This window comes from Hoplias malabaricus, chromosome Y, assembly GCF_029633855.1.
Source record: "Hoplias malabaricus isolate fHopMal1 chromosome Y, fHopMal1.hap1, whole genome shotgun sequence".
NCBI lineage: Eukaryota > Metazoa > Chordata > Actinopteri > Characiformes > Erythrinidae > Hoplias > Hoplias malabaricus.
Genome location: NC_089820.1, coordinates 19,138,818 through 19,166,008, shown reverse-complemented (window position 1 = coordinate 19,166,008; position 27,191 = coordinate 19,138,818). Strand labels below are relative to the sequence as shown.

Sequence of the window (27,191 nt, the reverse complement as noted above, 5' to 3'; positions counted from 1 at the left end):
ATCCTCTCTTGCCAGCAGCTCCACACACACCATCACCAATATATCAGTGAGACTGTAGTGCTGATTATGATCCACCAACCAGATCACGCCTGGTCTGTGTAGGTCCTGTGGGGTCCTGATTTTTAAAGAACAAGGTGGAAAGAGTCAAATAATGTATGCAGATAAACAGTCTGTAACTGTAGAAGTTCCTGTATGGAACTTAACAAAAAGAGTGCACAAAAGGGGGTTAATTTTAATGTAATTGCTGTGTAAATGTGTGTGTTTTTCTGTGAGACATCATATGTTTAGTTTATGACTCTGGGTATTCCCAAAGATAAAAGGTTTATAAGGTGAAAGCTGATTGTGGATTCTCTGAAACAAAAACCAAAAGTAAATCCATGATGGTACTTTTCTGGGCAATATTTCTTTACACTGTGTAACTTTAAGAGAAGTTTGCTTTCGGTTTAACTGCCAGAAAGTCCCTCTCTATCTCTCAGCTCTTGTATATGGAGAGGCAGAGAGATAAAGTGCTCAGTCAACATCAATGACAAGCTCATTTTCCCACTTTTTAATAAGAGTTTTTCCAGTCCCTCCATGTATAAGCACGAAGCTGCAGGAATATCAGTTTCAACTGTTATGAAGCCGTATCCTCCTATTCAACCTGCAACAGACATTTTCATTTATATAGCAACTTCCAATGCACCACAGTACATTGTGTGCATGTCTCTGTCTCTGTGTGTGTGGTCAGAGGTTCTCCCAGGTTCTGTGCTAATTTCCACTCTGTTCTACAAAGGCTAATCCTTAACCATGCAGTTATTTTAACAGTGGTCAGAGTACAGCCCACCCAGCTACAGATCAGTCCCCACTTCATACTTACACACACAAACACACACATTTGCTTTGGCTTATAGTTTGCCTAAAGCAATAGTCTGGCAAAAAGTGTCTAGTGTAAATAATTTTCCCTTTCTCCAATCAGCCAGAACTTGGTTGGTGTCTGTCGCTATGAGGCTGATGAAGCTAACAATTTATTGAGTTAAATAAACATTGAACGTTTTTTGAAGCTGTCCATCAGATTTCATTTATATAAAAAAAATTCAGGCACAAATGTGGAATAATTGGACATTTATAGTCGATTCCTGTGAGAGAATTAATCAGTTTCTCGTGAGAAATTATTTGTATCGTATATATTTTACATTTATAACTTTTGATGGACGTTCTTATTCAGAGCAACATACAATTTCGACCTTGTTACAGGTGCAGGGAAAAAAAGCATTAGGAATCTTGCCCAAGGAGCCCTCCCAAGGACTGCTGTGTGAACTACTGTATTATGGTGTGCTTACATTGGCACTGCACACTGCAGCAATCGCATTTAAAGCTATATCCTATGTCATGCTTTTGTTATTGACAATGAGAGCTAATACACAGACAGAAGTAGATGACTTTGCATGTATGAAGAGCACATAGTGGACTCAACCCTCACATCCACTCCCAGTGAGGGAGGACCGCTGACTCTGCAGGACACTCAAATGGACTGAGGTAGCCAAGCTCGTGGTCAGCGTGCCTCCCTGTGCCTCTGCTTTCATCTGGCTTTCAAACTGATGTTAGCTTCAGCCAGGACTGCTTACTGTGCCCATGTTCTATTGAAAGCTGTTGAAAGAGCAACGCATGGTATTTAAAAAAACAGAAAGGAAAAACAAGAATGACTGTGGACAGCTTTGCCCTTGAGTGGTGCTGATAGTCCACAATGTCATTTATTTTTTTTTTCCTTTCAGAAGATCTTTTGTGAAACTAAAATATCAATGTATATCACCCCTGGGAAAGGTCCTCTCCTTGATGTTAATGTGAAAAGAATTATTATAAGAGCCCTTTCTAAAGGTGTAATTTCCTTGTGAGTAGTGCAGTATTTTCACAGTCTGCTGTGTGTTTCCAGGAAGGACTCTAGGCGAGCAGCTAATCCCGTCCTCTGATCGGGCTGTTTGTTTATGTGCTGGCCTGTTGCTGCACTGGCTGTGGTAGTAGAGAAGGTTATCAGTCTGTTCGTTTGAGCCTAAACCACACAAAGGAGCCTTTTTGTGCATGTGTTTTTTGACAGTGAAAATATAATCACATGAAGTGTTGCAAACCTCTCATCGCTCCTGCTTTGTGTTCCTACACTGTACTAGCTGTATGATAGAGGACATACTGGTGAACTATTAGCAAATACATTGTTTTGTCATATCATCACTGTCCAAAGAAAAACACGTCTCCATTTTTAATTTACTGTATCATTTGAGAAGGTTTTTCCTTCCCGTATTATGTCACTCTATCAGAGATGCATGTTTCTTTGGACAGCAACAATATATTATTTGCATTTTTGTTTTCCTTACTACAAAAGTATGGCTTTTTTGTGGCTGTTTTTTTTTTTAATGGCACTGAAATATCTGGCTTCTTAAAGTCAGATATAAGTCATCATTTCCCACCTATGGAGCAGGAATAGAGTAATGTCCTCATCTCATTTCATGCTTTTCAACATTTGGAGGTTTATTTGTTGTCTAAAACCCTCCAGATGCTTTTTGTCTGTCGTGAGTAGAGAGGGAGAGAGAGAGCTTAGCATTCCGAACCAAAACTCTTTGGAGAGATAACAAATGGTAAAGAAATAGCCTCCTTTTATAAAAACAAGTTTATGGCTAAATTGGAGCTGCCTGGTGGCCAATCTTCATTAATTGCACATTGCACCAGTAAGACCATGTGCATCCAATGGTTCAAACATTGTATCCTGAAGGCGGTGCCGTGTATCAGGACGACAATGCACCAATACACACAGTAAGACTGGTGAAAGATTGGTTTGATGAACATGAAAGTGAAGTTGAACATCTCCCATGGCCTGCACAGTCACCAGATCTAAATATTATTGAGCCACTTTGGGGTGTTTTGGAGGAGCGAGTCAGGAAACGTTTTCCTCCACCAGCATCACGTAGAGACCTGGCCACTATCCTGCAAGAAGAATGCCTTCAAGTCCCTCTGACCACTGTGCAGGACTTCTGTATGTCATTCCCAAGACGAATTGACGCTGTATTGGCCGCAAAAGGAGGCCCTACACCATACTAATAAATTATTGTGGTTTCAGTTTCATTGGCCAACCCACCCCTGTATTTAATATATATATATATATATATATATATATATATATATATATATATATATATATATATATATATATATATTGTGATGTCACAGAACCCAGTATATTTACATATATTCTTCGTTTCTTCCTGCGGCAGATACGTCCTTCCCATTTACATAGTGAAAATTAATAAGGAATGTTTCCCACTTTGTTCCCTAGCCAGTCTCTGCATTTTGTTTGAACTGCCGATCACAAACGGCAAAATTGACAGTTTTACACGCTTACAAAAGATATTATACTACTGTTACGTTACATTACATTAGATTGAAGTCTTATCCAAAGTGACTTAAGAAAGTGCACAGCTTTCTACTCAGAAAGTATCCTTAGCTAGTTTATATAGGCTAGAATCCAAAAGATACCTCAAGTTTAGATGCTGCCAAATACAAAGTTAGTATGGATACCTAGGTACACAATGCTCACATAATACACTTTAATAAATGGCAAATAAAGTATTTCTAAATGCAAGAGAAGTACACTTGAAAGAGGTGGGTTTTCTAATAGCTATCCAGGTGGTCTAGCATTGCACTGAGTGATGGTGAGAGGGAGGACCATCTAAAGATAAGGAGACCAGTTGTGCGCAAGCTTGAATGGCTGAGGTATGACAGTGCACTGAACTTGAGAGCTCCTGTTCTTGCACCACTCAGGATCTGGGATATTAATTGTGATATCAGGGTCAAGGCAAGCAGGTGTCTTTTTTTAGTTTGTCTGGGGCACTGGGATGGGTCACTGCTCTTCATATGCTTCACTGAATACATGTAGGTTCAAGATGTCTTTATGAAATCTTCTGTGCAGTCTGCACATTTCTGCTCATGCAATACACATTCTTTCTGGTGCAAAGTCTAGGTTTCTGATACTGCATACAAGGTTGATGAAATCAAGTACAGGGCATGCATATTTTATGGTCTTGCAGTAAAAAGATCAAGACTTAGGCTGATAAACACACATGTACTTTAAGGCCTTGTCAGCCACTACCTGCATTCTATCTGCGATCTAGGTACTGACGTCAGATCAGATCAGATAGCTCATTGGGGTTTCACGTTTTAACAAGCCGTTACAACCTCTAAACATTCCCTCAGACAGACCGACCTGCACCAGGAAGAAAATCTCATATGTCTTTTTACAAATACCTGTGCAAGAGAGAAAAGCAATGAAGGTGCTTAAACATGCAAAGCCAAATGATTCATGTTGTATTTTCCTGACACTTTGGACTTGCTGTGATGTGATTTTTTATTTTATTTTTTCTCTCATTTTTTTCTTTCTATGAAAAATACTAAGAGGGAGAAGCTTGCAGCAGTTGTTTCTATGGTGACGTGGCAGAAAACTCAATACTTTGGCGAGTCCAATTAGTCAAGTTTTTTTTTAATCAGTCTCACCTGATGTTCACACATTTACAAGGCTGTTTTCTAGGCTTCAAAGTTCAGAAACAGTTTTAGTTCAAGCTTTGTTTTAACTTTTACACAAACTGACTTGTAAAAAAAAGGGGACATATAAAAAAAATACAACATTCCTAAATGTTTAAAGACTCACTTAAATAGCTGGTAACATGAAAAATGTGAGATAAATTAGAAGGGAATCATATTTAGAAACATTTTCTCTAACTTCAGACATTTGTTTCTTACTTCATCTGATTAGACAAGGGTCTTCTGAACATAAGACAGTATCTAAAGGCAGTTTATTCACAATTTAACGACACAAAATGTCTTGGCTCTATGTGACACAAAATGACACAAAATGTCTTGGCTCTACAAGATGTTCAGATTTTTGCAAGTATTTGTCCATTCTTAGGACTGACCTCCACGATTTAACAGTGCAGCCATTTGTTCTTCTGGTCTGGCAATGGAAGTGACATTTTAATTGCATTAGACACATTTAAACCCAAAACCCTAGGTTGCTATATTTTAAGTGTTGTCTGTTCTTGCGTGCTTCCCAAGACCATCTGTTATATATTACTGTCTCTTTGTGTCTTTACAACCCCAGTAAAGTGTTTGCATCAGACACACACTACTATCGTTATATAATGCTATATCAGTGTCATTAGTGGCTATCGGTGTATGGCAGTATACTTATGATAAAAAATGGAAAGTCAACATTGGAAACCTCACTGACCGTTTCAATAGAGAACATTTATATAATGTACTACAGGTTCTCTAGGTTCAAACATTGGTGTTTACAACATCTAGCAGTAGGCAATAAAAAGTAGAAGAGCAATATGGACTGAAGTATTCAAAAATAATCTAGAGAAGAACGGAAAAACAAATATTCTCTGAAAACTTCATTGGGACAAAATGCCTTCTGGTGCTTTTTAGAGCACTTTATGGTCTTTTTCTACCGTGCACATTTTCCAGAACAAAGCCTTTTTCTCTGGCACATCACAGGAACATCATGAACTACTGATCCTGGGCCTGCTGGAGGAGTTGACTTTTGCACGACCCCTTTTTTTTTTTGTTGTTGTTGTTGTTGTCGTTGTTGTGCTTAGTGCTATAGCCGTGCACTATTCGTTTTCCCCAGAGACAGCAGGGCCTCGGAGGACGTGGTGTATGGAACGTCTGGGGTCAGAAATCTGGCAAGCAGCCAAAGACAGTCTACACACTCCAAGCCTACAACGAAATGTGGGATGTCCAAATGTCTCTCTCACTCACACACACAAAAACAGAGATCAAGAGTTCAGCGCAGGACAAGAAGAACCTGCTTCCAATATAAACCTTATTTTGGATGTTTTTCCAAACTTGCGAAATCTACTGTTGTGTTGTTTCACTTACCAGCAATGCTCCATTCTTCCCGTTATTCATTCATTTCAAGTTTATGCCAGGGACGCACTTCACTTCTCCCTTTGTTGTCTTCTACCATGCCATCTATTTCCCATAACACTGGACCAGGCGGCCAGGCGGATGTTAGCTCAGCAGGGCTAAGACAAAGCAAGGCCTTTCTGAACCCCATGGCTGGCTGCTGGGACAGCTGCTTTGGCATATTAAACAGAAGCCACAGCGCTGGTTCACATTACAGCTGTTGTTTTTGTCGGCAAAAGACCCACTGTGCTTATCTTCCCATGCTGAGGGGTCTTATTCGTCCCAATAAACAATGGACATTTTCTACAGCTGACCTTTCACCAGGGATAAACACACCCAAACACTCATGGTACCTTTGGGTAAGCCCCTGTTGCAAACGTGGGATTTGGAATCTTAGGGGCCATAATGCAAAAACCATTAAGGAGCCTTCTTTACTTCAACAAATATTAAAGCAAACGTTTGTTTATTTACTCCTGCAGTGTTTCTGAGTAATACAGCTCCTCATTATTTATGGCATACAATTTAAGAAGGAATCAATATTTTATTACCTTTCTCCACAGCCATCACTCACTTGCATGTACAAGAGACAGGACATTGTGTTATCTCTTTCTAGTCTTTAGTACTTTTCTAGGCTCTCTCTAGTATCTGACAACTTGTTTCATGGCTATTTTTTTAAATCAAGCACTACCCTTTCAGATAAAACTACAGCACATTAAATTATATACAAAACGTTTTATATTTTAGCCCCAGGTTGGCGAGCCTACCAGTATATTAAGTGGTTTTGTCTTGTTTTTCTTCAGGTCTGATACGTGTTTCTGTATATTTACCCAAGTACACACGCATTCCTCTCCCACCTATGGAACTCCATGCTTCTTTATTGAAGTTATGCCCCACACATTCACTAAATAAATCTCTGCAGTATTAAAGGATCTTTACTTTACACACAGAGAGAGAGAGACTCCTCAGGTTTTGGGAACACCCTACTTCTGTGGAGGCCAGGCCAGGCCAAGACCACAGAGAGGAATGTGCTTACAACGATGGAAAGCAAGGTCTGGCAAAAAAGGAGAGAGAGAGAGTACTGTAAGTGCTGATGAGAGGGAGATCAGGAGCGATAGATGGAGAGGAGAAGTAGGCTTTGTTGTATTTTTTGGAACTCCAAAAAGAACATTTTCCAGGAGGAGAAAAAATATTTTTGTACTTCATTTTAAGTTAAACATTGTGTTCAATAAATCGTGCTAATGATTTTATTCCAAAAATAATTACATTCATATTAATTCTGTGTAATGTTTGCTCAATATAAAAGACAGATAAATATTTCTAATAGCTTTTAAAAATCCATTATTCCTGTTAAGTGTAAACGCACATATTTATTTTTTCTATCTAAATATTGAAAGATGTATTCTGAATGGTGCCAACTCAGTGACAGGTGTATGATATGGTTCACCAATGAGAAGCTTCCCAAATACATGCTAAATAGTTCCAACTGATCCATTACTCTAAGCCTCTGAATGAGCTTGGAAAAGGACAAATGTTGAAGGACAAGGAGATATGAGGCAGCAAGAGGGAGAGAGAGAGAGAGAAGCATCAGAGGAATGGAAGTAACACCTCAGTGAAAGCCCAGGGGTCAGCGCTGGCCCTGTGCCCTGTGTTCTCTGACTGGCAAGGAATGTGTGGCCTACTTTCCACGTCCTTCATAACATTTACAGCGTCTGGCCTGCATTAGCGTCAGAGACATTGACCTGCCATTCAGGGCTCATGAGTCAGTGTGTCTTTGGAGTCAACATGTACCTTGCGGGCTGTGTCATGATCAAAGGTTCCAAATTTCTGCCAGCCAAAGCTAACAGATGTTAATGCTAATGCATTAGCTCCAATGAGGATGCTTTGAGACGAGGCCGTTACAGAAGCATGGGGCACAGTGTTCTTGAAAATAGACATAAGTGGTCCCTAATGGAAACGTGTTATGGGAAATGTCACATTCCCTTCACTCCAGATGAAAGTGATTACTAATCGTGGTTGGCTTTTTTTTATTTTTATTTATTTATTTTTTTGGGGGAGCATGTGTGTACATTAATAATTGAACTGGGAGGAAGTTCCAATTGCACTGCATGTTTGGCTTTGTTAAATTTGATTATGAGACAAATGATGAAACAAGGCACCAGGTGTACATCTGATTGGTGTTGATAATATGGGATGTAGTGTGTGTACCCAGTGAAATGTTGATCTCGCACAAATGATGAGCTTTACTCTTTTGAGCTCTCCCTTTTTTCAGAGCAGTTGAGTGTATTGTAATGGGGGAAAATGCTCACTCTTATTCTCACAGACTCTAACATCACTAAGTTTCTACATCTGGATGCTGTCTTTAAAGGAATGTGTCTTACAGGACCGGACGTGATCTCAAAATGAGAAAGAACCTTTAGGAACCACTTGTTCTGGACAGCAGCAAAATCCACTGCCAACAATGACGCTCAGAACTCACTAAGAGCCCATGGCCTCTTAATGTCCTTTGCACACATGTAAAACCTTCATAATGCAAGTTTTTGATGGACAATTTTCTGTCATGAGAACTTTATTATTATATTCAAGTGTTGACAACAGCTCAGAAAATGTTAACAAGCAAACAACTCCCACCTTTTTTAAGCTCAGTCCTTATGAGGTGCTATGTTGTGTATGACTTAAATTGGAAGTGGGGATTCGGAGCTGGCAATTGGGTCATTTTCAGACATTGGACATGCCTCCATGAAGGTGAGTGTTGCTTGCAACACATTAGTCATCTACAATTAGTGATATGAGCCATACTTCAGTGATGTATTTATCTTCTCAATACAGAAGACATCACGGTCAGTGTTGTAGATTTCATCAAACTACTTTGGCTTTACATTAACTGACCTAAGACGTGTTATTTAGCTGTAAAAGTCTAGGCCAGAGCACACCATCCTTGATGTTTGATGTTTCCCTCAAAAGAATCTATTGAAATGCAAAGCAAAGTACATTTACGGTGTTTTCATATCGTCTCTAATGCAGTGTGGAAACCAGTCCAATTCAAATAAGGAGCTGAGTGGATTTTGAGGACAATGTTCAACAGCTCTGTAATTGTTAAGGGGGTTTGAGTGCTTGGGGTGTTTTTTGTTGTTTTTGTTTTTAATGAATGGATAGATGTGATCGATGACTCAGTGTGTCCCTGGCTCTGTTGTAGTGCTTTTTCATTCCCTCATTAAATGAGCAAATAAAATTCAGCATTCACAATAGGTCAGGAAAGTGAGAGTGTGCAGATAAGGCCTGATCTGATTAAACTCGGTCCCAACCGGTCTACTTGACTGTTCTTAATCAACATTATCACATCTGTCTTCGGGTGCACTTTGACTGTAGGGTAATATATGTGCAATATACAGTTATTGCTGATTGGAGAATTCATGTGCAATGTTAACGTAGCTAAAGGTGTCAATATTATGTGTTATTGTCAGAAAAACAGTATGATGGTTTATAATTATGGATTCGTGAAATGAAGAATGATATACAATGTCTGTATGTGTAGAATGTCTAGAAGTTTATCTTACTACTGTAGTCATCTGGTCTCAATTTATGGTTTTTAGTTGCATAATGAGGAGGTTTAAGATAAAATACATAATGTAAAATAGAGTTCAAATCCACCAGTGTCTTGTCTTTTTTTGTAGTTTTGGGATGGAAAAGTACTAATGTAGGCCATATTTCCCGATTAATTTCATTTCCAATTTTGTTACTCTAAAGAGTGTCAGAATAAAAAAAAAAAAGAAACTTAGAAACCTCATCTGATGAATATAGTATAGTATTTTTTGTGCTTAGTAATACCACCATTTGCCTTTGTTACAGCGCTCTCATTCTGAGAGATTTGGTTTCAATAAGAAGAAATAAAAGCAGTCTAAAATTCTAAAGTTAAGTCTTAAAAGTTGATTGCATTTCCCTTTCTAATAGTCTACACTTTCTTTTAATTATTTAAAGCTGAACATCTTGTCAGACCTACAGTGATGATCTGTCTACTCCGAAAATGTATAATAAATAATCGTGTCTTTCTCAATACTGGGAATATGAAGAATGGGAGCTTTACTCATAATCTTGAAACAATTTTGCTCAAACTTTCATTCACAAAGACCAATTTGAGACTTTGTGTTAATTTATTTTCTGAGAATGTCAGCACTGTTCAATTGATTGTCTGCATGAAGTAGACTCTTGGCTTGAGTGCTCTGGCCTTGTTCTAGCCCGGAGCAGGGGCTTCTAATTAAGAGTCTGTTAATGAATCCACTTTTGTTGCCAGCCAATTGGGCTTTGGCCCTATGTCACTGAACGTGCCCACTTTTTCTCCATGCCAGAGCAGGGCCTGTAAAAGAAATTCTCCGTGTGTGTGTGTGGAGTGTTCTCCAAACTGTGGAAAAATTGATGCACCAGGAGTAATGCCAGCCCAGCTTGCCCCACATTTGGAAAGAACACCCATGCTAACTTGACTGGCTTTTTGTAGGACATGGGAAGCACTGACATCTTTACTGGGGATTACTGGAGCTTGAAAAGCACAGTCAGCATAACGTAGTGTCATTCAGGACAAATTGAAGCAGCTAACAATAAAAGAAACATAATTAATTTTCAGGCTGAAAAACACGCTTTCTTTTGTGCACCTCATTAACATTATGTTGTCTTTTGTTCTCCAGAGATTCCAATGGTGTTGTATCTGTTTGCCCTGGTGTCACTGGTGTGTCTCTGGGCTGGCCTGCACATGGCATATAGATATCTATGGATGCTCATCCTTCTTGTCATTTTCAACATCTTCTTGGTAAGAACTCACTACACTTCATTATCTGTAGCATATTCTCACATTTTCTCCAGCAATCATTAGCCCAGTGAAGTTCACTGTATATTCATTTCATGTCATGATAAATAGACTACTGAAATATTATTTCCAGAACTCATTTTTGTTTACAAACTAGAAAGGGCATAAAAATTCCTCATAAACATTCTTATGGTGATGCAGGCTTGTTGTGATTACTGCCTAACACCTTTTATGATAATCTCTGGAACAGAGATTATAAACAACAGTGAATCACGATGGTTATTGCAGGTTTACACCATGCCTCGTCCTTTATTATTGTTAACATTGATGTTTGTTATAATCTTTTATAATCTTTATGTTTGTGTTATTATTTTGATGATTTTCAATAAGTGTAGTAAAGTTCTAGTTCATGAGCAGCTCATGGTTTGAAGTAAGAGATGTTATCACTTTTGTGTCTGCTCTCTAAGCACTTTTATCTTATCTGTAGATTCCCTTGTGGTAATAAATTCTATCCCCATGTCCAGCACTGAGTGATTAAAAAGGTTTATCTCTCGCTCCTCAGAGTGTATGAGCAGATTTGGGAAATTGGTAATAACACGGAGTGCTTAAAATGAAATACTAATTAACATGTTAAAACTGCGGTTTTGAGGTGAGAATGCTGAATGCAGTTCACTTATATACTTTTTTTGAAATTGTTAGTTTCTATGACAGCTGATTTCTTAATAACATCAGTGTCATTTCACTAATGTGCCTCTACAGTGTAAACACATTTAACACCTAAGAAGCCAAATTAGATTCTGGCATCTTATGGTCTATCGATTTTCTTGTGCACTCTTGCATAATATTGATCCCTTAAGCCACTGCATGCACACTTGCGCTTCCCCCTAGGTGAGCTGTCTCATAATCCTTTTGATGTCTACATAAAAAGAGAAAGTTTAAACATTGGCTTTGAGAGTCTGCATCTTCAAGTGAGTGTCATAAGAAGAAAGAAAGATAAGAGAAAGACTTCCAGCAATGAATTGAAAAGTAATATTAGTTTCTCTTTAGTATGTAGTGTAATTTTCACTAAAAGTTTCTAAGTACTGTTAAATAAAAAGATTCTTACTGGCCCAAACTGCACTAACAAAAGTCTTGTTCATCTTTTGCACAGTGATAAAAAAAACAATGGTAGAACATATAAATCAGTGATTCTTCACATAGTTATGTTCCACTCTGGACAAGATGGCCATGCTCTCTCCATACCTCCTCTCTCAGCAGGTTTAAACAATTTAAAGGGGCTAAAGTTCTAATTCACAGGAAAAAGTCATTAGATGTTTGTTCAGTTACAATTATGCTCTTAAATGTATTTCATAAATATATAATTTTACTTCATGTTAGAGACAAAATGCAGGAGCAAAGATGTTTTCATTCGAAATCGCTTTCCTGTTTTTTCCATTCTGCCTTTACCAAGTGTAAATCTACTGCTGTTACTAAAAGATTTGTTTTCAAAAGAGGTGCGTCATTCAAGAGATTTTAAAGACTTTCCCTCATTTCCCATGTATTCTGTTTCCTGTGTTATCTCCTATCTTTCACCTCCTCTTAAAGCTGTAATAGAACATAGTTGCCATAAGGAATAAGGAAACTGCAGACTAGTTCTATCGATCAGCTGCAAACAAAAACACTTAACCTTCCCCTTAGGTGAGCTTTCCTATAATCCTTTTAATGTCTACATAAAACGAGAAGGTCTGTTTAAATATTGGCTGAGACTCTGCATCTTCAAATGAGTTTCGAAGGAAGAAGACAATAAGATGACCATTCTTTCAGCAATGAGTTTCTCTTTAGTCTGTAGTGCATAATTGGATCATGGAAAAATGCTTGAACATTTCACTACGGATAGTTCAATGCTAATATAAGTTTGGATGTCCCTGGTCAAATTACATGTTTGGTTTAATGTTTTGTAAGTGGAAAGAAGTTAACATATCATCTATAACTCATCCTCCAGATATTTGTGCACAATGTATAAACTATAGAATATGCCACAACATCTGCAGAGTAATCAAATTCCGTTTTAGCTAATCCCAACATGTTAAAATCAGCTGTAAGAATGAGTTTGCTCGGTTCAGTGTGCACACAATATATTTGCATGTGATTTGTGATTCTTAAAGCAAAGGAAGCAGATGTCTTTATCTGGCCGTGTAAGCACGTGTTTGCATGTGTGAAAGCTTTGGCTATGGCATTGACGTAGTTTGCATTGCTGTTTAATTTATTTTGCCTCACTACATAAAAGTGTCACCTTGGTCTGAGGTGACAGAACTGTGTGAAGTGTGTCACGCACCTGTGTGCTGATCTGTAGCATCTTCATGTCAAATAGATTCTCCAATTCTCTGTCTTCCTCTGAGTTACATTTTCCAAAGGCCTAAGGTATTACCGCTTAGAAAGGCTGACCTGAAATGGTCTGAGGACAAATGCCAAACTTTTGGGTACCATTTTAGAATATGACTACACTTAAAATTCATAAATGGTTGACAATCTGTTTATTTAATGGCAATTAATTAGGTTGTAAATGCATCAAAACCATTAATAATCATTTATAACACAAAAACAGAAAGTGCAACCATGACCTGTGAAATCTATTTACACTGTTAGATTTCTGGATACGTACCTTACATTATCTTCTGTGGTGAAACATAGCATATGAAATGACTAAGTTCGTATTCTAAAGTCTCAACTAACCCTTTACTTATACATTTTCAGTAAGTTCTGACACTGTCACTATTAGACGAAAAAGAGGTCACCATTTTCCTGTTTTATCTTTATTTAAATGTTTATTAATGACTTTTAAGGAGTTTACAACCTAATTAATAGACATTTAACAGATTTTTAAGCCATTTATAAACCTTAATTAGTGTTGTCTTATTTTAACGTGGTACCAACTTTTGCATATGACCATACCTTTTAAAAAAAAATCTAAAACATGAAAAGGATTTTACTGATCCAAGCTACACTTTAACAATAAAAGATGATTTGTGCATCTTTTAGACAGTAATCGAAAGCATAAAGCAGTGATTCTTAACATTGATATGTTCCACTGTGGACAAGGTGGCTATGCACTTTCCATACCTCCCCTTTCAGCAGGTTTAATCAACTTAAAGGGGCTAAGGCCAGGACAATTCTCAGGACAATGACTTTGTGTGATGAGTTACAATTATGCACTTAAATGTTTTCCTTTTTTTTTTTTCGTTTTGCCTTTACCAAGTGTAGATTTACTACTGATACTGAACAGCTTTTATTATAAGAGGTGTGTCATTCAAGAGACATGAAATGCATTTCCTGATTTCCCATGTATTCTGTTTCTTGTGTTATCTTCTATAACCGACCTCCAGTTAAGCTGTAATAGAACATGGTCTGAGCTGCAATAAGGAAACTGCAGGCTAGCTCTGTTGATCAGCTGCAAACAAAAACACGGTTTTCTATCTCTGGGTGTAGTGTTTGATCTAGTTCAGGTCACTAATTGTATCTGCACTAACAAGGACGGTTATAAAAGAATGAGCCAAAAGTACAACAAAGAATAAGTGGTAAGTGACTAATAGGGTTTAAAGATGTCATCAAAGAACGAGCTGTAACTTCAGACTGTGAACACTGTCAGTTTTATTCTAAAGATCTAGACAAAGCAAGGGATAGCCATGTTGAATGTGTATTGTGGGATAGGAGATAATATTCTACATTAATATCTGATTTATACAGACATTTTCTCTGACATATTTGTCATAAAGAGTTTTCCAAAGCGTCAGGAAAAGTAACTTAAAGCTTAAACTCGTACATGTTCTAAGACACAAACAGCCTTAATATGTGCTTTCATGTTTGCACCATTTCATATTCTGTTGACTCACACCTTGGCACCTATATGTAGATGGATATAATAAGGAAGGCAGCTTTCTCTGCTTATCAGATGTTATGTCAAACCATTTCTTGGGTTAAAGGGTAATAGAGAAGCTAGTAGAGAAGGCTTATAAGAACATTAACACCTGCTGTTTATTTACAACTCCCTTGGTCTGTAGATGTTTTGCTTTAGATGGAGAATATAAATCCATCCATGTGTTATTTTTATCCTGAGCATCATGCTTTGTTAAGGTATTTCTGTTTTGTCTAGGGTTAGACTGATTGCTTTTATGATGTTGGTTTATTGAACAGCACTCATGATTCAGAAGGGAAAACAATAGAAGATCATTTGTTTTTGTTTTGTCTTGCTTGGTCATCACTACCTTAAAGCCCAGACATGACAAGTGTTCATGTTCTTGACTAAACAAATGCATGCACCAAGTGCACTGAAGCAAACAAACATTATTTCTTTGAGGTGCACTTGTTTGTGAATACCCACACATACAGACTAAAGAAAAACATAGGAATTTAGAAGATAGGTCTGTACAGCATTGTAATATATTGTTATGTTGAGTGTATTCACAGGAATCCTGACTCACCCTGAGTTTTCTATAGTAGCTGTTTACCTTGATGCTGATTTTCCTCATTCATCTTTTTGTCTCTGGCAGGTCCCTGTGGTATTATCCGCGGTTGCTTGTTTAGTAGTGCTCTTTCTGTTAAGGGCAGTTTTTGCAGGTTTTATAAAGTTTTGATAAAGGGTGTTTTGTCCATTGTCCATGCATGCTTGCCATTTTTGTCAATTTAGCCTTTTTTCTGTGAACGTCGTCTTAGCAGTCGCATATTCTCACAGATACATAGTATTCCGTTATCCTTGAGTGGAAGGATTGGCAAACAAAAAAGAATACAGTGATCCCAGGGATCTATTCAGAAATATCTCCTGATTATGACATGAATCACTCAATGAATTAAGCGTTGTCCCAGATTTGCACAGTTGTGTGAAGTGTTTAGATAAAAAAAAAAACACTTAGATAGATTAAGATATCATGCTGATATCAGCAGTAAAATGCTGAATCAATGAGAATTTATCCAATTCTTCAAAAAATAAGAAATGTATTTCCTCTTAAATATATAGGATAATAAAGCTTTTATAGTTCATTCATTCATTATCTGTAAGCACTTATCCAGTTCAGGGTCGCGGTGGGTCCAGAGCCTACCTGGAATCATTGGGCGCAAGGCGGGAATACACCCTGGAGGGGGCACCAGTCCTTCACAGGGCAACACACACTCGCACATTCACTCACACCTACGGACACTTTTGAGTCGCCAATCCACCTGCAACGTGTGTTTTTGGACTGTGGGAGGAAACCGGAGCACCCAGTGGAAACCCACGTGGACACGGGGAGGACACACCACACTCCTCACAGACAGTCACCCGGAGCAGGAATCGAACCCACAACCTCCAGGTTCCTGGAGCTGTGTGACTGCGACTGTTTCAGCATGTTTAGAATTGTTCAGTTTAGATTTAAAAATGTTTAGAATTTGTCTAAATAATAATTGTAATTGTAGACACTTTATTCATTACCCTCTGATCCAACTCATGAGATGTGACATAAGCTGTAAGTAAGGCCACGGACGTATGTTATTTGCAGCATATATTTCATCACATTCTGCCCCCAATAGAACATTACAGCCTCTGTCCCTGCAGCACACTGTTTAAGTTTCACCTTCCTGTCTCTCACGGCCCACTCCCATATGGTCCATGGCCAATTTCATGTGACCAATGTGAAAATAATCGAATTGCCATGGCACCATTAATCTTGCTGGACTCTGTCCATGGCCTGCCAGTAAACACTGTAACACTGTTCCATTACCAGGAGAAAGTGAGACTTTGAACAATGAAGCACGTTTGCCCACAATTTGATTTCCTCCTCACTTCCTGAATGGACTGGGGAGCTATAAATAGGTCCGTCTTCATTGTGATACAGTTATTATTGCTGTGAGCACAGGCCCAGTAGAACATGACATTGACAGAGGCATCCTGTTGATCCTAGCATGATACTGCAGAAAGAGGAAAAAGAAGTGTTTAAAGGATATGTACATGCAGTTTTTCTTCACCTTCCTCTTTTTCTTGTGCGTCAGTGGGTTGCTGAACAAACTCAATTGTGAAGTAGCTGTCTGACTGCTGTGAACTTACACAGTGGTAGTGTTGTGTAGTGCTGTGATTTTCCCTTTAATTCTTTACTACTATCCATTAATCGATGACACACATTTACAGAAGTAACCTATTGAGGTTCACTCCAACGTACTCAGGCTCTGTCAGTCCTCCTAAAGTTTTATTGCCATGACCATATTTTGAGCAAGGTACAGGGTTACTAAAGCATTTAAAATTCAAATATCCAGTCATACAGTCGTAATAATTTTCACCTGTTGGCACCTGTATCGTACTTTATCTAGATATTGTTTATCCAAATTAGCAATGAGCAAATCTCACAATTAAAAATGAAATGTTAAATATCTGTTAACTCTTACCTGTGCTTATTGGCTGTTTTAAGTGTAAATTATATAAAGCTGGATTCTGACTTTTGCACAGTTCCATAAACGTGTGCTTTTCTTTTTTTTTTTTCTTTTCAATAAGAAAAGCCACTGCACTATGTCCGCTATTTGTGCTCTCTGACACCTCAGCTAAACAGGGAGGCTGCCACTACTGAATGGAGAGCAGTTGCGTAACTGACAGAGGTAATTGAGCATGTGGAGATAGCCTCTGGGCACTTGTGGGCTAATCTCCTGAAGGGGGAGCTTTGATAGAGCTCTGCTCACCTTATCACACACTGGTCACACCAGCCACCTACAGCCCAATAAAAAGTGAAAAATGTATACCTCTGAGTATGTTTTCTTTTACCTAACGCCTCTTTAACAAAGCCATACTCACCTAGTATATGTAGAGCTTTCAGTTGTTGATGATGGATTTGAATGGAGAGGATAATGGTACCTGAGGGGCACTGAGTTCAGGCTGTCTGAGAGAGACTAATGTATGCATGTCTAGCACTGCAGCTTCGGCTGAACTGCTTCAACTGAAATGAACAGCTGGCAGATCCTTGTCCAGTGTCAGAGAAGTTGGAAACGGATTGTTGTACGGATTTTTACAACACCAGCTGATAATGAGCTTTGACACCAGTGAAGTCCCTATATAATCTTTACCATACATTGGTGGAACGGAACATTAAGTAAAGTTATACGGTAAATGTTTTTTTCTAAAATGTAAGGTAATTTAAGGGGGAGGGCAACACACTTTTGCAAAAGGTAGTATCTCTGTCACAGATCCTGGTGTTGGTGGTCTCCAAGTGTCAGCATGGGTTTCCTCCAGTTGCTCCTGTTTCCTCCCACAATCCAAAAACACATGCTGGCTCCAGACCCACTGAGACACTAAACAGGATGAAGCAGTTACAGAAAATGAATTAATAAATCAATGACAGTCCCATTTTGCTGCTGTAATAGCTTCTTCTGTGAAAGTTCTAGACTAAATATTGGGACGTCTATATGAGAAGTTGATGGCATTCAGCCATGAGAGCATTAGGGAGGTAGGAAGGTAATGTCCCTCTAGTCAATGCTTAACATTGTGTAGGGTGGTCTTAATAAGTAATTTGCTGCTGCTCCAGAATCTACTCTACTGTGTACACTACTGCACGCACAACGGGGTGTTCATGCCTTAGTGTATAGCCCTAAAAAGTAGGTGAATTCACTACTGATAAGGAGTATCTATGAACCTCTGGAATACACAAGCCATATATAACTTTGTGGGAGTGAGGTATTTTACACTTGAGTGAGGTAGTTGACTGTCAGTTTGGTGTTACTGTATAAACTGATGTGTTACATCACAAGCCATGGCCTTGCTGACGGCGATGTCATACTGATGGGGGCTGATGTCGTACTGTTACAAAATCCTGTGGGAGGAGTTTGTGACTGTGAATAGTATCTGTGGTTGGACAGCAGAAAAGTGTCTATTTTACAGTGTCTCTTTACATTAAATAATGCATACATTTTTATTCAGGGTGCTAATTTTTATTATTATTTTATTACTTCATCCACAAAACACATGATATTTATTCAGATTGTTTTTGTTTACCAGTGGTCTTTATACATTATATTTTACTATATTGTTGCTGTTATGACAATGATGCACAATTCAGAGACCATTATAAGAGATATTATAAGTAACTTTTAAGATGGGTTAAAAACATAACAAGAATATGTCTAAATCTTAGAACACAGGGCAATGTTTTCATGAATGTGGCCCAATGACTCCGCAGTCATATTAAATTTCATTCATAAGAATCTCATCTTCAACTTAAATACCAATGTGGTGTTTGTAGAAAGTTTACACTGTTGAAATTTGAAATTGACCAAATCTCTGCTTGTTCCAAAAAGCTGAGTGACAAATAACTACTATAAAGTGATGACATCCATTGGCCATCATCTGGGATAGTGTTTATTAATGAATGATACTGAATGCAGAAACATCGAGTCCTGTGTCCCGTATTGCCTGAGGAGCCATTTACCATGTAATCTTATACTCCCACCTGTGGTCTTGTCTTTGCAGGGCCTGTATGTTTTTGCAGTTTACTTCATCATGCATAACCAGATGTGCTGGCCGGCTAAGGCCAGTTACACAGTGGAGATGAATGGCCATAGTGGACCAGACGGTGTCTTCCAGAGCACTGGTGCTGCCACTGTAGGAGGAGAGATCAGCAAGTCCACTCAGAACCTCATCAGTGCTATGGAGGAGGTAGGGCTTTGGTTCTCACTTACTGCTCCAGTTTCTATTGGGCCTTGACTTGATATTGTTTGGTTTTGATTGCATTGTGGTTAAGGGGTTTATTATAAATACAACATAAATATTTTTGCTCTTAAACATATATGAATAACAACACTGGGTTCTTGAGTAGCTCATCACTTGGCATATAGCGAGGTTTTTAGTAACTGTAATCCTTCAAGTATATTGAGCTGCCAGGTGAAGCTACATTAGCAGGAATTTGGAAAGATTAACAGTCAGAATAATAAATAGAGCTTTCAGTTAGTTCCAGCATATTATGGCTTAAACTCACAAAATAAAGAAATTTTTGTTTTTAGCATCCAGAAATATACCTGTGTATTTGTGTGTGTTTGTCTGGGGCTCTACCTCTCCGTGTGTGTTTATACAGCCATCAGACACTCGTTTATCACTTCAACATTAAGAACAGAATTAAAATTATTTTTGTGGTGATTGTGATGTAGTAGAAAGTGACAAGTGACATTGATATTTTTGAGAATAACAAAGTCTTGTAATACACTTGTCCAGTTCAGACTGAGTAGCTCCATGATCTTTAGGATTCCAGGTTATCTACTGTGGCCTAAAGAAATAAAACAAGGCGAGAGAGAAAGAAAATGATAGAGAAAGAGAAGGTGAGGAATGAAAGAAATGGATAGAGAAAGTATAAAAAGGGAGATGGAGAGATATAGTTGGAGAAAGAGAACGAGGAAAGGGAATGGAAGTTCGGCTGTTTGTTCAGGCATTGTGAACAGAGGTGACAAATCCGATAGCGCCTGGTGGTGCTTAATTCACCAAACCCGGGACTTTGTGTTCTGATTACAGCCGTCTGCAGTGGCCATTCTTCCACATCCTTCTGCCCGCGACTGTACAAACTGGATGAATTTTTCTTTCCTTTCCCATGGGAACTCTAATACTGAGACTCCTTTACTGACACTCCCAGGCAAGGGAAATGATTTCAGTACTATGAGGAAGCATAGAAAATTATCATGAAAGTCATTACAGTTTCAAATAAAGTTTTTTCCCCACTGCTCTTAAAATTTAACCTTTGGTTTGTAGTATTTTCTGCTTTTTTTTTTAAATCCAAGTAATTCTGAACACAACCAGTGATACAACCAGACTCTACAGCAGGGGGGTCAAACTCTTTTTCACAGAGGGGCACATCAGCATAATGGTTGCCCTCAAAGGGCCAGATGTAACTGTAAGACCGTATAAATGTAACTAAATATAACCAAGTGTAATGTTGAATAAATCTACGTTAATGTTAAATAAATCTGAATTTATTACTTATTCAACTTGTAAATATTTGCATAGATATAAAAATGTTTGCTTGTTGCTCTGTTTACAACATAAATACTAATAATTTGTGAGGTTAAAAAACTCACATTACTCCATCAATCAACGATCAAACTATCCAAGTGAATATAGAAAAATATCATCAAACACAAGTTATGACCTTCAGCACACACTGCTACAAAAATGCACCCCCTGAAAAAGACGCACGAGTGATTTCTTCAGCTACAATAAAGCTAGCTTTCACAGCTGCATTGTTTTGGGCCATAACTGTTGTGAACATATTCCGCTGCGATCGCAGTTTGCCTTTTAATTCTTGTACAATTTGTTGCTTTTCTTGAAGGCTAACTTTGGCACACTTAGCTCCGTGTTTGGTATCAAAGTGCCGACATAAATTGTACTCCTTGACAACTGCCACCGCCTCATAACACAAAAGACATACCGGTTTTCCTCCTTGAAGCACAAACGTGTATTCACCTTTCCATCTCTCTTGAAACTATCTTCCAATTTTTCTTTTCCTGGACATTTTGGGATCAATATTTGTAGTTTTCTTAATTTCTTAATTCCACTTGTTGAAAAAAATTACATTGAAGAGTAATCTAGTGGTGGAATGCCGTCACTTGGCGGGCAATATAATCGGCATGCATTGTGGGAAATGTAGGTTAAGGTCAGTGCACGCTTTAGAATTAATGGTAGACATAATTAATAGTTAAGTCTAAAAGCATGCATTGACCATAAACTCCATTTCCCACAATTCATGCCGATTATGCTACCTGTGAAGCGACGGCATTAAGCCACTAGATTACTCTTCGATGTAATGTTTTTTCAACAAGTGGAATTAAGAAAGCTACACATGTGGCACGCGGGCCTTGAGTTTGACACACGTGCTCTACAACATTCAATCCATTGTTCTGAGAACCAGCAGCTTCTTTAGATTGTTTGATTGAACTTGTTCTCTTTAAATAGAAATAACTTGTGTGGAATGTCTGTAAGGTGCTTTACATTTTACAGATGTTTCTGAAACTGTTGAATCTTACTGAAAATATCATCATTAAAATTCGGTACGGATGGATATTGCATTGTGGATAGTACTTGATGATGACGTGTGTTATGTGAGTATGTAAACTGGAAGTTACTGGGTGGGAGAAAGGAATACAGTAATTCTTCACACTGGTGCACTACATTATTTGGTGCATCATTATTGTGTTTGCAGTTTTAAATTCTTGAGTTTTGATAAAGGAGGAGGGAAGGCGCATTTATCAACCTGGGTGAAAAATAAGGCAATGTCAGGGAATAGAGACGGAGAAAAGGAAGACGGATGGTTGGTGGAAGTGGTTGAGTCAGTGTGCACACTACAGTGTGGCATTTATTTCTCTGGAAATAAGAGGTGTGTGTGTGTGTGTGTGTGTGTGTGTGAGAGACGCATTTTGCACTAAATTGCTTAGGGGGCTGGTATTACCAGAGTGATTTTTACCTACTCATTTGTTTTCCAATTATATTTTAACTTAACTTTTTTCCTGTTTTGTCCAAATGGTTTGAAAAAGCCAAATGTTTTTTTTACATTCTGTCAAAATTTCATGATAGATTTAATGCAAAATTACTTTGATTAAGACCTTGTTGTTTTAAGTTCCCTTTAAATAAAAAAAAATTACCTTAATTTTTTCTCCTGTAAAGTTACTATTTTTTAGATTAAGACAACAGCATTTATTGCAGTTATTGAACCCCAAGCCACTGACTTGCTTTACCTGCAACGTCTCTTCACATTTCACTCAGCGCTAGACATTTTTATTCTAGCTGATTTCAAAGTTCTGTCTCCAGTCCCCAAGGCCGCGTCTGAGCGCCTGAGCTCCATTTATTTATTAAATTGATATCAAAGGCAAACTTCCTAGGCCAGTTTCCTCCCCCAGCTCAATCAGTCTGCGGTTGTTTTGGTGTGTAATGAGCCTCAAAGCAATAGTGGTGTACTTTAGAGCAAAGATTACTCATGAGTCAGACATTGAAATTATTCACCTTCAGAACCCATTTACTCTTATTCTTTAAGCATTTACACACACGAGTGAAATGATATTGTTGCAGTACAGCTCAGGGGGAGTAACTAGCAATGTGTTAGTACTTTACAGAGAACTAACGGTAGAGTGTATCGGTAAGTTGAATGAGTTCAGTGAAAAATATTTAATATTTAGTCAAGTTTGATGTGAAATATGTTTAGAAACACTGAGAAACCGATGAAATCTATTGGTATTTGTGTTTCTTTAGATCTCTGCAGACTGGGAAAGAGCATCTCTGAGGCCCAGCAGTCAGCCCAGCAGTGTGTTCAAACCGGAAGCAGAGGATAGCACCTACCCTCCTGAAGGAGGCTTCATTAACGCAAACTTAGTCCAAGACGAAGAGTCACAGGAGTTTGATGACCTCATATTTGCCTTAAAGACCGGTAAGACTTTCTTGAACGTTCTCTTATCAACTATATTTTATTCATAGTGCACTATGTTAGTGCACTGAAGTTAATCGTTTCTTCAGTGCTTAGTCATCAGTGATACATATCTAATATAAACCGGTCAACCGTAACATTATCATTTTTACACTCACTGTCCATTCTCTCTGCTCCACTGACCATAAAGGAGCACTTCTACAGTCTTTTGCTCTACATTCTTTGCCCACTTTGTGTCAGGACCCTCATAGGACCACCACAGAGCAAATATGATTTCACTTATGGATCATACTCTGTACTGTAATGATATTGATGTGTTGTGCTGGAAAGAGTGGATCAGACACAACAGTGCTGCTGGAGTTTGAAAACCCCTCATTGTCACTGCTGGGGGCAGCATCTAGAGAAAGCTGCAGTCACTGCAGCACTGAGAAGAATCCACCACCAAAGTCATATCTGCTCTGTGGTGGTTCTGACCATGGCCATGAAATTATGCAACAAATGGACTAGAGTCTGTATAGACTACGTTATACAGTCAAAAATTGACAAACTACTTTTAGTTTTTAGGTCCTAACCTACGTCTCAGCTCATTTTTTAGGTTAGATTTTCTTGGCAACAACATTCAGTTCTGTAAATGCCAGAAACTTGTCCAACTGACAAATTATTAGAGCTTTAATGAAGGCCAGAAGCCCTTGAATGTGCTCACTGATTATGTGCTTATGGTTATGTCTCTTTTTTTGCACATTCCTGCAATTTTCTGTTTAATTACTTGTTCGGGGATGCTCAAGGGCAAATAAAGTCTGGTATTTTGAATTGACCTTGCCTGGTGTTTTACTGTCAGAACTAATAATTGAATCAAAGTAAGAATTTTCCTAAATTTTCTTAAAAGGCCTTGGCCTGCAGGGCTCCCTACGTATATTTTTATGTACTTGTCTTAGTACATCAGACCTCCACTTCCTTGCAGTTTTGTCATTGTGAATGCTATTTGGGGTCTGTCATCTATGTTTAATGAGTTGGAGCCTTTTATGTATGACAATACATCACTGTGATCTATTACATCGCAGCATGAATATGTTCTCATAATGACGTAACAGCAGCATTCTGAGCTGAATTAGAAAAACACATTTTTTCTACACATGACACTCTGTACACTGGCATTTCACTGAAGTTGTTACTGAGTCTCTGTTTCAGATTCTGAAGCCTGGACTTTGAATCAAATGGACACATTGCTTTTTTTTCCACTCAGTGCCTTGAACTTTAACCAGTTTAATGTCAGTTATGTTCTTACGCTGAGATGGCCTTTCAGACCCATTTAACGAGACCAAGCTACGGGGCACTTTCTTGTAAAGCTGTCAGGAAACACAAGGACACAATTGTGTCCAGTTTGTATAGTGCTCCTTAACAATAAAGACAGAATGAAACAATCTGGATCTAATGTCACCATGTGCAGTCCCAGGCGTCTGGGGTAAAGCCCAGTAGAGCTTTAGACCTCCACTGCAAAATGCTGGGTTACGTGGGAATGGTGTTAGTAATCCAGAATTAACAATAAAGCATCTAAGTCTGACCTCACTAATGTTTGTATGGCTGACTGCAAGCACGTCCTCACAATGCTCCATCATGTAGTGCCTTCATCAAAAAGTCATATCTGTAGCAAAGAGGGAGCAACCTCCCTGTTAACACATTTTATTTCAGAAGAATGTACTTGATTCTAGTGTAATTTCCACTTTAGTAAAAGTTACAATTACAATAATGTATTTAGTAATTTATGATATCAACACCGAAAGGCATTTTTATTAATTTATGGAAGTGAAAAAGAAAAGTACACATCTGAGTCTAGTACATTCAGTGATTCACTTTGAGGTAAATTGGCCAAATACAGTAACATACTGTGTAAATATTATATATTTATGTACTTAAGCCGCCATGTCCCTGAGTATCTCCTAGAAACTATTTCTTTTTATGAAAGCACTGTTAACTGAACTGAAACTCATTTACAGTACAGTCTGTGTCTTTGCCGAAGGCCTAGTTCTCGCTGTGTGAAATCTCGTGTAACCTCTGGCCCTGCAGAGCCATGTCAGCTGCTCCAGCCTCAATAGCTGTTCAGTTCAGAGCAATTAGATTTTAATATTTATGATGAGAGACATTGCATATGTCAATTCCAGTAGTGGATCTGCTAGTGGTTATCACAGAATCTATTCTTCACATTGTGTGAGAACTTCCTGATGAATAGTACAATAGAAGTACTCCATGATTTACTTGGACTGAAATCTGTTTACTTTGACTTCTATGGAAAGTTATGAAGGTGTCTTCCGTCTTCTGTAAAGTTACTGTCTTGGAGTTGCATGTTTTTCTTTGGACAGGATATGTGCATTTCCTCTCCTATGTAAAAGAATTAAAGCATTTAGATCAAACCCTTATCTCCAGAGTATTGTATTAAAGCCTTGAGCAACAAGCAAGACATTTGTAACCATTTCATGTAATTGTTTCCTGTGAGGAAGCTTTTAGAGACATCAAGTCTTGAGGCATGAAAGTCTGGTTTCTATCACTACTGTTGTTTATTTTTCTGTTAAAACAATAGGTTATGTAAAATTATGTAAAGTACTTTTTTCCCAAATTTAAGATTATTGAAAGTACCCATTTGGCTCTTAAGATCATTGTTGCATTTTTGAAGTTATATTTACATTGTACCCCAAGAAAACAAAGGTCTGCCAAAAGAGTGGCTCATTTTACCCAACCATTTATAAGATTTAATAATAAGAAATGAGGGAAAGAAGAGAATATTTAAAATTCTATTTAAAAATGGTCGCTTTGCTGTCATTGTTTTTTTCAGATGCCATTTTTATCAGGAGCTATGAATATAGTTAGTGTTGTTTTTCTAGGCCTGTATCTGCTGGATCAAACATTTGTATAGGATTGCTCTGTCTTCAGTGCAGTTGTGCTATTTCATAACTTTCCTACCAGGGCAGCATTGCTCTCTGTCTTGAAGTATTATTATCAAACGCCATATTTCTAGTGATGTTCTAGTGATACCACTTTGCTGACACAGGCTTCCAGTTGTGCACACACAGCTTGTATAATCTTCATAGGAAAGCACTGTCAGTAGAATGTGACACTGTACATATTAGACTAAGGTCATCAATGCAGAGGGGCAGAGAAGTGCAACTCCATTCTCTTGAGTGATTGAGCACCGTTTAATACTTTAGGGGTGAGTTGCAGTGGTGTTTGTGATCTAGGTCATAATCGTCAACTCTCAGTGCCTGATTTCACTTTAGAAATGTTCCAGCATCAAGTGTAAAGCTTTGTGTGAAAGTACGTGGAAGAGGTTACTGCGTTACAAGGGGAACAATCGCATCAGAAAGAATTCTAGGTCAAATAGTACAAACACGTTCATGACCATAATTAGTTGTAGTATAAAACCACTGTTTTTTGAAAGCATTGAAATTAACTATTAGTGTGTTGTGCTCCACAGGTTCAGGCCTTAACATGAGCGACAACGAATCGATCCCCGGGAGTCACGACGGTGGGAGTGTGTCCAACTCTCAGATTGTAGAGCTGCGGCGGATCCCCATCGCGGACACACACCTGTAACCTTGCTGCTTTTGTACTGGACGCGTATAAACCGACATCAGTATTTTGTACTTGTACGAACTTTGCACTAAAGTCGACACATTTCTTTTCTCTTAGTTTTTGAGCTGTTTTTTTATACTTGGAGTTTGTTGATATTTTCTGAATATACAGTTTAATGGTCACCTCATTAATTTTGTGAATTTTTTAATGGTCTGAGATGTAAATATCTTGTACTGTAGATGGAGAAGGACACACACAGGCTGGCCCAGGGGTTCCGCCGCTCAATTTGTGTAACACAGATAATAAATAATTCAACAACTCTTTTACTCAGGTGGTCTGTGAGAATCCTTATCCCCCTGGCTGTGATGTGGAGAGATGACAGTGTGTGTTTGGCAGTGGAACAGCAATGGATTTTGGATTCACTTCAGGGGTTAAAGCTGAAGGAGACGGCTTGTGTGTGATTACAAAAAACCTCTAGCTCCAAAGAAAAACTTCACAAACCAGTTTCTCTCTGTGCTGGA

The 27,191-nt window shown here is 38.3% G+C and overlaps 1 protein-coding gene across 1 annotated transcript in view; it reads left to right on the top strand.

The window, feature by feature from the left end:
* Nucleotides 1–26,980, top strand: part of LOC136678381 (adhesion G-protein coupled receptor V1-like) — a 155,781-nt gene extending 128,801 nt beyond the window's left edge. The window contains exons 87-90 of the mRNA XM_066656433.1: nucleotides 10,605–10,726; nucleotides 19,179–19,364; nucleotides 22,935–23,109; nucleotides 26,573–26,980. Coding sequence (XP_066512530.1) covers nucleotides 10,605–10,726; nucleotides 19,179–19,364; nucleotides 22,935–23,109; nucleotides 26,573–26,691 — 602 coding nt within the window. The 3' untranslated portion in view covers nucleotides 26,692–26,980. The remainder of the gene's footprint in view (nucleotides 1–10,604; nucleotides 10,727–19,178; nucleotides 19,365–22,934; nucleotides 23,110–26,572) is intronic.
* Nucleotides 26,981–27,191: the final 211 nt, after the last annotated feature.